The sequence below is a fragment of the Panthera tigris genome, chromosome X (assembly GCF_018350195.1).
Source record: "Panthera tigris isolate Pti1 chromosome X, P.tigris_Pti1_mat1.1, whole genome shotgun sequence".
Taxonomy (NCBI): Eukaryota; Metazoa; Chordata; class Mammalia; order Carnivora; family Felidae; genus Panthera; species Panthera tigris.
Genome location: NC_056677.1, coordinates 42,470,489 through 42,484,899, shown reverse-complemented (window position 1 = coordinate 42,484,899; position 14,411 = coordinate 42,470,489). Strand labels below are relative to the sequence as shown.

Here is a 14,411-nt window from a genome sequence, read left to right as displayed (position 1 = left end):
CAAATCCTCTTGGTCACACAGCCCATCAGAACACACCTGTGCATCTCACGTGTGCACACACCCACACAGCGCCACAGTGGATTTCCTGAGTCCCACATGGGCTTTCACAGCCACACACACACTGAATCACCAAATATACCCCATGCCTCTCCTGTCACCCACCCCACCTCCCCCGTTCTGTGCCTTACATCCCCATCCATGCCTCAGCTTAGAATGCAGTCAGAGTCCCTCATTTATTCAGGATCCAAGGCCCTAACCCCAATAAACTGTAGCCAAATTCCCACACTCTGGACGATCACCCCAGATAAGGGTTGGGGTCAGGTGGGCAGGGGTCTGGAGCCAAGGCCATAGCAGGAGGAATTGCACAGCCAACAGAGGGAATGGCTAGGGCAAGCACTTGGCCATGGCCCCCAACATCCCAAATCCCTGCCTAAGGCCAGGAGGAGACCTGTGCTGGGGGTTCCTCAGGCCTCACGGACCCGCCCCAGGAGGCCAGCGTTCTCCTGGCGAAGGGCTCGGTAGTCCTCGCGGATCTTCTCCAGGTTGCTGAGGGTCTTCTTTCCCATCTCCGTCTCGATCTAAGGCAACGCGAATCACATCCCTTCAGTGGGCCTGGCCCCCTTCCCAGCTCCTGTTAGCCACCCTGCCTCCATGGAGGCCACTCAAGGCCCCTCCCGTGCTCCCCCACCCTCCTCCAACAATAGCCTGCTGTGTCCCACCGACAGGCCTCTGCACGTGTCATCTGTTCACCTAAAGCATCATTTGCTATATGGCAGGATTAGCCACCGCATACTCAAGCTGAAGCCCTGGGAGGCAGGTGTGAAGACCTTTGGGGTGGAAACTGGGGCTCAGAGAAGGCCACCGGCCTATGCCAGCTCACATACACACAGCTACTAAGGGGCAAGGCTGAGAGTCCAGCCACAGGCTGTGTCCGGTCCCACAGCCTCTCGTGATGTTAACCAAGCAGCTGTCCACTGGCCTGCCTTGGTTTCCCCTCCTACCCCAAGCCTCACCTGCTCCTCAAGGTCTCGAACCTCCCGCATGATTGTGCCTGTGTCCTCGATGGTCTGGATGAGCTGGCTGCAGTTCTGGGGACGGCAGGAGCAGAAGGCTTGCACCCCAGCCATGCCCCACCCCAGGCAGCCCCAGGCATGCTTCTCCACTCACCTCGTGCAAAGCAGCTAGATACTTGTATGCCTTCCGAACGGCATCATCCTTCTTGGCATCCTGACCGGACAAAAGGGATCAGTGGGCCTCCCCCACGCTCCCCACATCTACCACCTCCAGGACCCCACAAGGCCACCCTCTCCCACTCCCCTGACTTCATCCTCCATGGCGCACAGCCAGGCCCAAGCAGCAGTGTACCTACAAGGCTCACACAGGGCCTAGGCCCAAGCCAACCTGTGAGCAGACAGGCAGGCAGTAGCCTAGCACCGCCCCCCACCCCTCCACCTGGCCCAGCCTGTCCCACACCTTGAAAACAAGCTCATCAGTCACTGCAAATGTCCGGTCCAGCTTCCCAGACAAGGAGTTGATTTCCTTCTGAAGTTCCTTTGTGTCCGATAAGATCTGGTGAAGAGCAGTGTAGCCAATAAGCCCATGTCTGGCACAGACTAGCAGGCCAGCTGAGGGCATTCGTGCGCATGCTCTCACATCCAGACAGGGTGTGAGTCACTGCATCGGGTGTGGCTGGAGTGGACTGGGTAGGACTGCTCTGTGTTGGGGTATGGCTACACAGCTCTGCCTTTCGGAGGGAGTGGGGTGTCCATGTGGCCATGCTACACACATCTGCCCCTTGGGCGTGCCTGCCCGTGTGCCCCAACCCTCCACAGCCATGATGGTGCACCTTAGTGATCTCTTCCTTCTGCTTTCGGATGTTGCCCACAATCTCCAAGATGCGCTGGGTATAGGCCAGCCGGGACACGTCTCGAGGCAGGGTCTCCAGCTCTGATACCTAGGTGGGGACACAGCAGGCATTCCCCTGGGACCCCCACCCCCACCCACTCCGAACCACCCAGGGCTCCCCATGCAGGCCTTACCAGCTGCTTATAGACCTCCTCCTTCCTGCGGGCCTCTTCGGCAGCTGCCCGAACACTCTGGTGCAGCTCCTGGATCTCTGCCAGCCGTCGAGAAGATTCCAGCTGCCAGGACCCCATGGGCAGAGGGACAGTGAGCAGAGCACAGGGATGGCCCCCTAGGGAGGGACTGAACCTGCCCCCCACATACAGCCCAGGACCCCACAACCTACCTCTCTGCAGTCCTGGAGCTTTCGGAGTTGGCGGTACTCAGCCAGGAGAGGGACCCGGTGCTTTTCCCACTGACCCGCCAAGTGGATCACCCGCTGGGCACTACTCTCTACCACGAGCTAGGTGGGGGTGGGGGTGGTGGTAGGGGATACCCGTCACACAGGCTGGACCCTTCCGACTCCAACCCTCCCACCCAGCCATGGCACCAGCCCCACCTGCAGCTTGGCGAGGTTGGCAGCACCGTCAGGCAGCAGCTCCACAGCCCGGCTCTTCAAGCGCAGGGCCTGCTCACGCTCCGCTGTGCTCAGCTCGCTCTGCCGACACTCGGTCTCCACCTGGCACCCGTGACCCCCACTGCCGTCATTGCAGGAGCCCAGCCACACACTACATCCCCCACTGAGCCTGGAAAGCCCTAGCCTAGCCTGAGCCCCCACAGATGACAACACATCCCTCTACCCTCTATTGGCCCCCTGGCCTGTCCTGATTGCCACAGAAACCTACAAGCGGTGAGAGACACCCATAGTCCCCTCTGACCCCTCCACATCCACAATGACCCCCAGGAACCCTGACAAGGCCCACCAGCCCCTGCCCACACAGATCCGTCATGCCCACACAGATGCCCACAGATGCTCGCACCCCTCCTGATTCTCATAGACACACACATGGCCTGACTGATGCCCACAGGTGACCCAACCCCATAGGTCCAACCCCCCAACCCTACATCCCTCTCTCACCCCCACTGGTTTTCCTGAATCATCAAGAGCCCACAGGTCCCCAAGGTCGCCTGTGAACCCTTCTAACATCTGCAGACCCCTACAAAGTCCTCTCAGCCCCTTCAAGTCCCTCTAGGCCCTCTAGGCCCCACTGTGACCCACCCCCACCTCCCACCTGCACGAGGCTGATTCCCAGGGTCTTCATGTCGGCTTCAACCTCTTCAATGTTATGCTTCACTCCCTCCAGTTGTTCCCGAAGAGACTCCAGCTCCTGCTCTTGAGCTGCCCGTGTGTCCTGGGAGGCACAGGTCAATTGGATGGGGGTGTCGGGCCCAGCAGGCAGGCAAGGGCCCAGAACGCCCGCCACTGCTCTGCTTACCTGTTCAGGCCGCTGGGAGGTGGCCGGCACATCAGACACCTGGGCTGCCTGGGCCTCAGGCTCCTGGGGGAGTGAGAAGGGAGTATCCTGACTGTTGAGGAAAGGCCCTGCCCCTCCCAGCCCAGCCTTAGCACCCCCTCCAAGTGCCCTCCCTGCACCATCCTCATGTCCACTCAACCACTGACAGCTGTCAGACTGAGTGTATAAGGACCCAGGCACTCTCTGAGACCACAGGCTGGAAGCATTTGCTCATAAAGAAACCTCCCTGACCCTGACAGCTCCTGCCCACCTGCCCATGAGAAGGATCAGCACCCTTCTGGGTAAAGGACAGAAGATATCTCCAGAGGAGACTGTCTGGGGGAAGCCGGGAGTTGCACAAGGAGCACTCCTACACCCTTACATGGTCTCCTGCCCTCCACCCTCTCTCCACTGAAGCCCCTGAGAACCCAGGGGACGCCTCTGGGTATCCACCCCAGTGTGGAGAGGGCATGCCCAGTGGGAACACAGAAACCTGTGTGGACAAAGTGTGCTGTCTGTACACAGAGCAACCCTGTGAGCCTGCCTCGGCCCCGTCAGCACGCCGGTGTCCATTGAGACACACTCACGGGATGGAAGGTGAACTTCTCTGAGTGTGTGAAGCGGGAGCCCTTGGAAGCACCAGTCCTGGCTCCAGCACCCCAGGCCTGCAGCAGCTCCCCCAGGTCTCGGGCTTGTGGAGGGGCCCCTGGCCGGCCCCAGGTGTGGCGCAGATGCTCAGCCAGGTGCTTCTGTAGCCGCTGCCGCTGAGCCCATGTGTCCTCCTGGAAACAGATGGCAGGGCAGACAGGAGGGCGTAGAGGCCCACTAGGCACCCAAGGCCCTGTCTCCTCCAGGGAGCTGCCTGACAAAGTGCTACCAACCAGTCATGGCCACCCAGTAGCCTCTCCCACCGAGGGGGCCCAGTCCCCCTCTCCTGACCCACCGGTCTGGGAGCTCCCCAAGGACAGGGTCCCCTCCTCACAGCCACGCTTCTCTCCACACCAGAGGAGCAAATCAGTAGCTCCCAAATAAGAGAGGAACATTAAAGGGTATGTGGGGACAGAGCAGAGACAGAGAGCCAAAGGTGCTGGGCAGAGAAGCAGGTAGACGCAGAGTGGAATGGGGCGGGGGACAGAGGTAGTTTTGAGACAACTGAGGAAATCTGATTACAAACTCAGTGACAGTATTAAAAGATTATTGTTAATGTTACTCAGTGTGAAAAAGACCCAGTGGTTACTTTAAAAAGTGAATGCCCTTATGAGTTAAGAGATGTATACTTCAGTATTTAGAGTTGAAATGGCATGAATACTGGGATTTGCTTTAAAATAATACTGAAAGGGGGCACCTGGGTGGCTCAGTCAGTTAAGCGACTGACTCTTGATATCAGCTCAGATCGTGATCTCCTGGTCATGAGATCGAGCCCTGTGTCGGGCTCTGCACTGAGTGTGGACCTGCTTGGGATATATTCTCTCTCTCTCTCTCTCTCTCTCTCTCTCTCTCTCTCTCTGCCCTGCACCCATGCTCTCACTCACTCTCTCAAAATAAATAAACATTTTCTTAAAATAAAATAATAGTGAAAAAAATCGGGGGAGAACAGATGAAGAAAGATTGGTGAGACGCTTATAGTTGAAGGTGGATTACAGCTCCATAAGATTCATTAGAATATTCTATTTCTGTGTTCGAAAATCTCTGTAAGTTTAAAAAAGATGGACAGAAGTAAAGATGGAACAAGTGGCAGTGGGGGAGGCAGGGGGCAAACAGAACAGACAGTTACAGAGGTGAACAGACGGGAAGGGGAGAGACGCAGTACAGACATGAGGAGACAGACAGAAGGGTGGGAAGGAGGGGCAGCAAAGCCACAGAACAAGAAAAACAGTGACCAGAAGAGACAGTGCAGAGATCTAGGGACAGAAAAAAATGAGTATTGGTGACAGTGGCAGAGACAGAGAAAGAATGAGACACTCGGAGGTGGGAAAAAGGTAGTAGAAACAGGAAGGAAGGAGTCAAGTCCTGACCATTCTGGTTGCTGGGAGCCTACACGTGGTTCAGTCAAGCACTAGCCTGAGCTGGGGGGGGGGGGTACTATCAGCTCCTGTATCTCAGAATTGGAAACCAAGGCTCTGGGGAGGGATACTGACTTGTCCGAGGCCCACAGTCTTTCTGGCTCCGGTGTTCTCTCAGGGGAGGAGCCAGGGAGGTGCATGCATGCAGAGGGGGGATGATGAAGGACAAAGTGGGGAAAGGAGGGGGCAGAGGACCAAGGGAAGCTGAGATGGGAGCAGCAGGAAGCAGCCATGAGCAGGAGCCCTGGCAGTTGGGAGCCAAGCGTCAGGCAGTACCTGGGTGGGATGGCGTGGTGCCCGGTGGACCCAGTCCTCATCCCCAGGGTGGTCCTGGCCCATGTGCTGGCAGAGCTGGATGGCATGGCATTCGAGGAGTGAGGCCACCCTCCCAGTGGGCTGGGGCACCTGGGTGGGGGCTGGTAGCAGCAGAGGACTCGCCTGGAACTCCCGGGACTCTGGAGGCAGGAACAGAGTCAGCTAGCCCTCCTGCCTGGCCGCCTGGCCATAGGGTCAGGCCCACCTTTACCCTTCTCTCCAGCCCCTCTCTGCAGCTTCACACTTACCTCCTCTGGAACTCAACTCAGACATGGCCAGCCTGGTAGTATGGAAAGGCTTCTGGGAGGCAGAGCCCTGGTGGGAGAGCAGAATCAGAGCCTCCATGATGAACTGTAATAGGGGCACTGGTGGGAGGGGGGTCAAAAACCTGAGCCCCCTGGGGTGGGGGGGGCAAGCTAGGGATGAGCAACATCGATATAAGTTGGGGGGGGGGGGTCCCACCTGGAGGTGCTGTAGCTTGGGAGTGCGAAGGAGGGGAGGGACCCAGGGCAGGGCCAGCTGGTCCCGGATTTGGCTCCCGATGGCCCGGAGAAGGATAGCTGAGTCACCTATGAAGAGTGGGGAAGGAGTATCAATCAGGTGACAGTGCCACAGTTCCAAAAATGCATATGCCAGGAAAGCAGCCGTGGCTCTGGGACCCCGTCCCAGAGATGCAGATCTGTCTAGCTATGGTTCTCACACTTGGCCATTCAACACTTACTGAGCACCTACTATGGATCAGTCACTGTTCTAGACTCTTGAGATCCTTCGGTGAACAAGCTGATAAACATCCCTGCCCTCATGGAACCAGCATGCTGGTAGAAGAGAACATGACGAAGGTCATGAGTACGATACAGAAAACTGTCGGATGGTGATCCAAGAGGAGGGTAAAAACTGCGGAGAGGAGCATGTCATTTTAAACAAGGCAGTCTGAGGAGGGCCTCCCCAAGGGGACATGTGAACAAAACCTCTAAAAGGTAAGGGGGTGAACCAGGAGGATATCCAGGGGAAGAATAATTTGGCAAATACAAAGGCCCTGATGCCTGGAGTGGCTGAGAAGCACCAAGGAGGCCCATGTGGTTGGCGGGGGTGAGGGGGGGGGAGCAAGGAGGAGGTGAGGCAGAGAGGACCCTCCCAGAACAAACTCCCCACCTGGGGCAGCCCAAGCCCAGACCCCCTTCCCCCTGCACTGCCTCCCCTCCCCCAGCCCCAATCTCCCTCTCCTACCCAGCTCTCCCAAAGACACATCCCACACACACCCCCAACCTTTTTACCACCTCCACCTCTCTCAGCCCCTCCGCCACACTCTCCTTCACCCCACCATGCCCTGGGCAGCCCATACCTGCAGGCTGATCTGCATCCTCAGAGGCATCGGAGGGCAGACGCTCAGCCAAGAAGAGAAGTAGATCCCGGAGATCAGGCTCACTGGGGTAGAGGAAGTTCTGATAGCCAAGCTCCAGCGGATAGCCCAGGTCCTGGGGGTTGGGGAGGTAGCCTCTATTAGGCAGCCAGAATCCTCCTGCCCTGGGAGCCCTGGGCCTAGACCACAAACGCTCCCACTCTCTCACCAACCACTACTCTCTGAACTTCCCCTTGGCTCCCCAAGGCTTCCAGACCTCCGGGGGAAGCCACAGAGTGATTATAGTCAATGCTACAGAGAGCAAGAAATAAGATTAAAGCTCTGGCCTAACTATGAGCCAAAATCCAGAGGCCAGACTGTTAAAAACTGAGAACAAACTGAGGGTTGATGGGGGGTGGAAGGGAGGGCAGGGTGGGAGGGAGGGCAGGGTGGGTGATGGGTATTGAGGAGGGCACCTTTTGGGATGAGCACTGGGTGTTGTATGGAAACCAATTTGACAGTAAATCTCATATATTAAAAAAAAAAAAAAACAAAAAACAAAATCCAGAGGCCATAAAAGAGAAAATGAATATTTCTGAATACATGAAAAGAAACAAAATTTTTTAATGTTTATTTATTTGTTTTTGAGAGAGAAAGAGAGAGAGAGGGAAGGAAAGAGAGAGAACAAGAGCAGGGGAGGGGAAGAGAGAGAGAGGGCGAAAGAAAATCCCAAGAAGGCTCCTTGCTGCCGGTGCAGAGCCTGATGAGGAGCTCGAACTCACGAATCACAAGTTCATGACCTGAGCTGAAATCAAGAGTCAGACATTTAACCAACTGAACCACCCTTGTGTCTGAAACAAAAATTTTAAAGAATATAATTACCAAAGTCAAACAGTGATGACAAGATGGAAAAAAAATATTTGGAGTTCCTATCACACACAAAGAGTAAATCAACCTAGTATATTAAGAGTAAACAAGCAGGGGCCTGGGTGGTTCAGTGGGTTGAGCATCTGACTCTTGATTTTGGCTCAGGTCATGATCCCCGGGTCATGGCGTCGAGCCCCACATCGGGCTCTGCTTGGGATTCTCCCTCCCTTTCCCTCTGCCCCTCTCCCTGACTCATGCTTTCTCTCTATACATAAATCTCAAAAAAAAAAAAAACTAAAGCAATAAAAGACTGGTAATACAAGAGAAAAGTCGGCAAAAGATAGGAACAGGCAGCTCACAGAAAAAGAAATGAAAATGGCCCTTAAACATAGGCAAATATATCCAACCTTGCTTATAAGGAAGGCGCAAACTGAAAGCACATTGAGAGATCTCACACAAGCATCACCGACCCGGGACCACCTGACGTTCTCTTCTCCAGGTGCATGCTAGGAGGGAGCCCCCATTGCTCTGGCAGTGTTCCTGCCCAAAACCTGCATCTAATCATAAGAAAACACTCTGACCAACTCAAATCATAGGGCATTCCATCCAACAGCTGGCCTAGACTCTTCAGAAACATTCCTCATCACAAAAGAAACAAAGAAACAAAAACAAGGGAGGACTGTAGGATGTGTCTGATTAGAGACGCAACAGTGAAATAAAATGTGTGATCCTCGATTAGATTCTACAGGTTTTTAAGAAAAAAAAAAACGCTACAAAGGATATTTTTGGGGACAACAGGGGATATTTGGCCACGCACTAGGTATTAGATACTGGTATTCTAATATATACTGTCAATACTAATATATACTATCAATATTACATTTCATGGGTGTGATCACAACATTGTGGTTATGCTGGCAAATATCCTTCTACTTAGGAGAGGCATGCTGAAAATTTTAGTGTCATGCTGTCTGCCACTTTCAAATGGCTCAGCAAAAAAAAAGTGTGTGTGTGTGTGTGTGCATCTATATACAGAGACAAGAATGGAGCAAAATGTTAACACTATAGGAAACTAGGAGAAGGGTATACAAGGGTTATACAAGGGTTATCATTCCACTTTTGTTTTTCTTTAAATTTGAAAGTTTGTCAAAGTACAAAGCTGAGGAGAAAAACTATACTGAGATGCCATTCCTCACCTACTGAACAAGCAAAAATCAGTGGACAAGGCTGTGGAGAAACAGGTGCTCTCTCCTACACTGCTGTTGGGAAGGCCAAAATTAAACAAAGCCCAGGGAGGGCAATTTGGCAAAGTCTAACAAAACAACACACTTGATTAATTTACAACGTAGCACCAGTAACTCATAGAGACTTTCCTCAACACAACAGCCAAACTAACGAAAAAGCTGCTAAAGAAGAAATAAAAAGGGGCAGAGACCTGGAAAGTGAAGGGCTCTGAAAAAAAAACTTCACGTGGTTCAAAGATGACCTCAAGTCGACCCTCCCACAGTTATAAGAGGGCCTTTTCTCCCCAGCTTCAAACCAGGAAGCAGGCTTTTGGTTTTGCTTTTTCCCTTCCAGACTCTGCAGAGTATATAGATGTGCTCTCGGGAGAAAAACCACCAGGAAACGGAGAATATGAAATGCCATGAAAAGGAAGGACAGGCTGTCCGATCATGTTAAATAAAATGCTCCGAGTGGATCACTTTCTGATACAGGTGTTTTAGACTATTTCAAAGAAATATGCTCTCGACTTGCTTCATGGTTTGTTATGTACCTTAGACAGTTATTAAGTTAGGTGGAAAGGACTTTTAGTATGAGTCATGAACCATTGCTTATAACCAGAAACTGGGCAATTAAAATCTCTTTAATACGAAAAGAAAGAAAGAAATGAAAAAGAAAGGGGAAAGAAGTATATTCACATTTGCTTATATCTGCATTAAAAAAAGAAGAAGAACCAGAAAGACACACAAGAAGCCAATCAAATAACTCCCTTATAGCAGACAGGCAGGGTAATGGAGTGAACAGTCTGGAATGGGAGCCTCGGCGAGGTATCATGTTCCTTCTTTCACACCTTGGAGATCCCTTTTACCCCTTCAATAGCTAACCACCTTTTACTTGGTTAACACTTCTTTAAAATTTTTTTTTAATGTTTATTTATTTTTGAGAGACAGAGAGAGACAGAGAATGAGCAGGGGAGGGGCAGAGGGAGACACAGAATCCAAAGCAGGCTTCAGGCTCTAAGAGTCAGCACACAGCCTGACACAGGGCTCAAACCCACAAACCGTGAGATCATGACTCAAGCTGAAGTCGGACACTTAACCAACCGAGCCACCCAGGCGCCCCTTGGTTAACAATTCTTTATATCAAAATTTCCCTGTTCCAACTACTGCTGGGGTTTCTATCTCCAGACTGGACCCTGTCTAATAAAATGACCTACTCAAAACAATAATTTTTTAGAAATTTTTATTTTTATTTTAGAAATAATTTTCCAGGCTTTGGTATAAAAAGATCGGAGTTGGGGCGCCTGGGTGGCTCAGTCGGTTAAGCGGCCGACTTCGGCTCAGGTCATGATCTCATGGTCCGTGAGTTCCAGCCCCGCGTCGGGCTCTGTGCTTACAGCTCAGAGCCTGGAGCCTGTTTCAGATTCTGTGTCTCCCTCTCTCTGACCCTCCCCCATTCATGCTCTGTCTCTCTCTGTCTGAAAAATAAACGTTAAAAAAAAATTTTAAAAAGATCAGAGTTAAAATCCATCAACTGCTACTTACTGGCTATAAAGCCTTGGACCAGTTATTTAACCACTTGGAAACTCAAGTTTCCTAGCTGTAAAATGGGGCTGATAGTACTTTCCCTATGTGTCTGCCTTAAGAGATCAGAGGCCCTATCGGGGTTCTGGGTGAGGACTGAGACACCGGCCCAGAAAGCCTTTTTCTCTGCCAGAGTTGCTGTTGGTCTGGAGCTGCATGGGCTCTGAAAGCAGACTTCCTGGATCCAAATCCAAGTTTTGCCTCTTCCCAACCTTGTGACCTCAGGCAAATCACTTAACTTCTTGGTGCTTTGCTTTCCTCATCTGAAAAAAGAAATACCAATGGTATCTACTTCTGAAAGTTGTCGCAAGAATTAAGTAAGTTAACATCATGTCACCACAGTGCCCAACACAGGGCATACACTCAGAAAACATCATTATTACCTGCATGTGTGTGTATTAGGTCACAACATAAGGTCACAGTCAAAAGAGTGTGAAAACCACTGGCTTTTAAGCTACCTTATTTTGGGTTCTTTCCGACACCTGCAATCAAAGAGTTGTGACTGATATAGAAACTCATTCCAGGAGTCAGGTGTGTGAAGTGATAGACACCAAACTATGGAGGTGGCTGAGTGGCAGAAAGTGGTTCCAGGCGTGGGGCACACGAAGAGGCAGACAGCCGAACATGGAAGCATCCATCTGGGTTAGAAGAGACCTTTTCTGGGGCGCCTGGGTGGCTCAGTCAGTTGAGCGTCTGACTCTTGATTTCGGCTCAGGTCATGATCTCGCAGTTTGTGGGTTCGAGCCCCATGTCGGGCTCTGTGCTGACAGCACGGGTCCTGCTTGGGATTCTCTCCCTCCATCTCTCTCTCTCTCTCTGTTCCTCGGCTTGCTTTCTCTCTCTCTTCCAATCTCAAAATAAATAAACATTTAAAAAAAAAAAAAAAGAAGAGACCTTTTCTGCCTACTGCAGGCAAACGGAGGTTCTGGGGCCAATCGAGGGTCCCTCTTGGCCACACTCTCTGCCCCACGCTAGAGAGAGTGTAAGCGCAGGTAAGCCAACACCAGATCCAGTGAGAGTCCACACAAACAGAAGAGAGGAATAGAGAAACAGGGGAAACCAGATCCCCAACTCCTCCTCAACATCACTGTGTACTGTCCTTGGTCTAAGAGAACAGAACTTCTCCCTTAAAAAGTGTCATCCTCGAGAAAACAGCTCCAGGCCAGGGGATAGATTGCCGGGCTCGAGAGGGCACCAAGGGCCCCAGAGAGAAGAACCTGAGAACCCCCAAGAGCAAAGTGAACCTGAGATCTAAGGGAAGGGCAGAGCCCCACAGCCTACTGTTAAGAGATAGACACTACATAAGCAAGGTACAAACTCAAGAAACTTGACCATCCTGTCCCCAGAGGCTAAATGGAAATTTTCACCCTACCACCATATACTAGGTCTGTTTGGCCATGTTTACATTCATTAAAAGCCATAGGTTGCTGGGATGCAAGCAGCCAGATCGGGCCTATCTAAGAAGAGTAAAACCACTTGCACAAAGCTTATTATATCCAGCTTTTTACATATCAGCTCATTTTTAATGCTCATAGCAACCCTATGTGGTGGGTACAATTCTTACGTCCATTTTGCAAGTGAGGAAACTGAAGCCCAAAGATATTAAGAGACTAACCCAAAGTCACAGAGCCAGCAAGCTAGGAGAAATGACATTACTCAGAGCCTCTTAGTGTTAAGCGTCACAAACTAGATCAACTCATTTAATGCCCATAAGGACTCTACTTTTATCATCTCAGTTTCACAAATAAAGGAAACTGAAGCCCAGAAGGGTTACGGTAAAACAGTTCACAAGCAGTATAGTGAGGGCCTGAGCAACTTGGACGGTTTGACCATAGACCCAACATCCTTAACCACTAATGAACACTAAACCACCAGGGGAAGTGGCAGAGAGGAAAGGCAAGAGTTTCAAAGGAGCTTAGTAACTTTGTGAAGGAGGAAGGAAGAGGCTGTGTGTATTGGGAGGAGGGCACTCACCATGCAGGCCTGAGCCAGGCTCATGGCCAGGCGGAACCGGGCGGACATGGCCAGAGGCAGCAGGGGACTGAGGCCAGAGCCCACAGCAGGATTGATCACACGCAGACAACGGACCACAGCTTCTACAACCAACTCAGTGGTGAAGGCTCGCAGGGTCTGCACATCTGGAGGAACTGCCCTGAAAAAGAAGGGAGCAGGCTCAGTGTAGGAAGTAGCCAGGAAACGGGGATCATGCTGGGCCCTGCTGCCTTCTGGAAGCCTTAGTATCAGGTGGGAGTAGGGAGGATGACATTTCAAACAGGTCCTAGGTGTTGGTGACTGCGACTTCCATTTGGGAAACTAAGAACTGGGGAAGTCCTTAGGTCCTAATGGTGGACAGAAGGGATCTGAATTCAAAAAAATCTCAAATTTCCTTATGATTAAAAGTCTTAAATTTCTGGGGTCTGGGAAGGGCAAGGGACCCAGGCGGCATGCTCTCTGGGTTTCTGGATTCCCAGTTATCATGTTCCCTGCATGTCAGGGGCCCCTAGATATTGAGCTCCTGGAGTTTTGAAACTAGATATTGGGAGTCCCGGGTTTTCGGGACTTCCAAACGTCAGGGTCCCTAGATGTCAAGATCCCTGGATAATAAGACCTTCTAGTTTCAAGCAATCTAGACATCAGGCTCCCTAGATATTGGCACCCTGGGGTTTTAGGGGCCTGGAATACAGAAGTCCTTGTGCGTCAGGGTCACTAAGTGTTGAGATCGCCAGATTTTAGGATCTGGGAATTTAAAAAGCCCAGGTGTTGGGGAACAGGGTTTGAAGGTTCCCAAGTATCCAGTCCCAGGGTTTTTGAGTGCCAGGGTCCTGGGTGTTTAAATTCCCTGGTACTCAAAATACAGGTGGCTTAGATTTTCCCAGTATCAGGGTCCCAAGGTATTGATGTCAAGATCCACAGATTTCAGGGTACTGGGTCTTGAGGTTCCAAGGTTTTAAGGTCTCGAGATGTCTGGATCCTGGAGTTTAGTGTTTACCAAGTGTCGGGGTCAAAGGGTTTGCGAAGCCCCTGATGTCACAGTGCCTGCGTGTGTGTGTGTGTGTGTGTGTGTGTGTGTGCGCGCGCGCGCGCGCACGTATGTGTCTGTGAAAGGGACCAGGGGTGTCTTAGGGTCCTGGAAGTTGGAACCCTGGATATCAACGTCCAGGGTTTTAAGGTTCCCGGGTGACTGGGTCCAGAGTTTTGTAGTCCCGGATGTGGGTATTTAGGGGTGGGCGGGGGCTGTGTCCTTACGTGCCGGCCTGGCGAAGGGAATGGATGAGGATTCGGTCCGCCTCCTCCATGATGGAGCCGTGTTCGAGTCCGAGGCCGGGTCCAGGGCCGGGTCCGAGCAAGAGAGGCGCGGCTGTAGAAACCCCGCTCCGCACTCGCGGTCCAAGGAGTGTCACAGGCTGCGCGGGGACAGACGGGAAGTGTAGTTCCGAGAGTGAGTGTGGCGCACGCCGGACGCCTGGCGTCCTGGTGCAAAGGTGCGTATGTAGGCTTGAGTGTGCAATGGCTGCTGGGACTTGTAGTTCTTCCGCTTGCAGTCCGGGGCGGGGGGGGGGGGGGTCTTCCAAGGAGGCAAAGAAATATACCTTGAGCGAGAGCGAGAGCGCGAGCGTGTGTGCCTTTGTACGCGCGTGCCCGCGCGCATTGTTCAAAAAAGGGACCA

The 14,411-nt window shown here is 52.1% G+C and overlaps 1 protein-coding gene across 1 annotated transcript; it reads right to left on the bottom strand.

Moving 5' to 3' along the window:
• Window positions 1-219: 219 nt before the first annotated feature.
• On the bottom strand, window positions 220-14,197 carry CCDC22 (coiled-coil domain containing 22). Its single transcript, XM_042974548.1, has 17 exons — window positions 13,991-14,197; window positions 12,719-12,896; window positions 7,077-7,209; window positions 6,197-6,303; window positions 5,983-6,049; window positions 5,696-5,874; window positions 3,944-4,138; window positions 3,339-3,401; window positions 3,135-3,254; window positions 2,462-2,581; window positions 2,249-2,365; window positions 2,040-2,141; window positions 1,847-1,954; window positions 1,474-1,569; window positions 1,168-1,227; window positions 1,014-1,088; window positions 220-578 (listed from the first exon to the last, which is right to left on the bottom strand). The coding sequence occupies exons 1-17, from the start codon at window positions 14,038-14,040 to the stop codon at window positions 465-467; spliced, it is 1,884 nt and encodes a 627-aa protein (XP_042830482.1). The 5' UTR covers window positions 14,041-14,197; the 3' UTR covers window positions 220-464.
• Window positions 14,198-14,411: the final 214 nt, after the last annotated feature.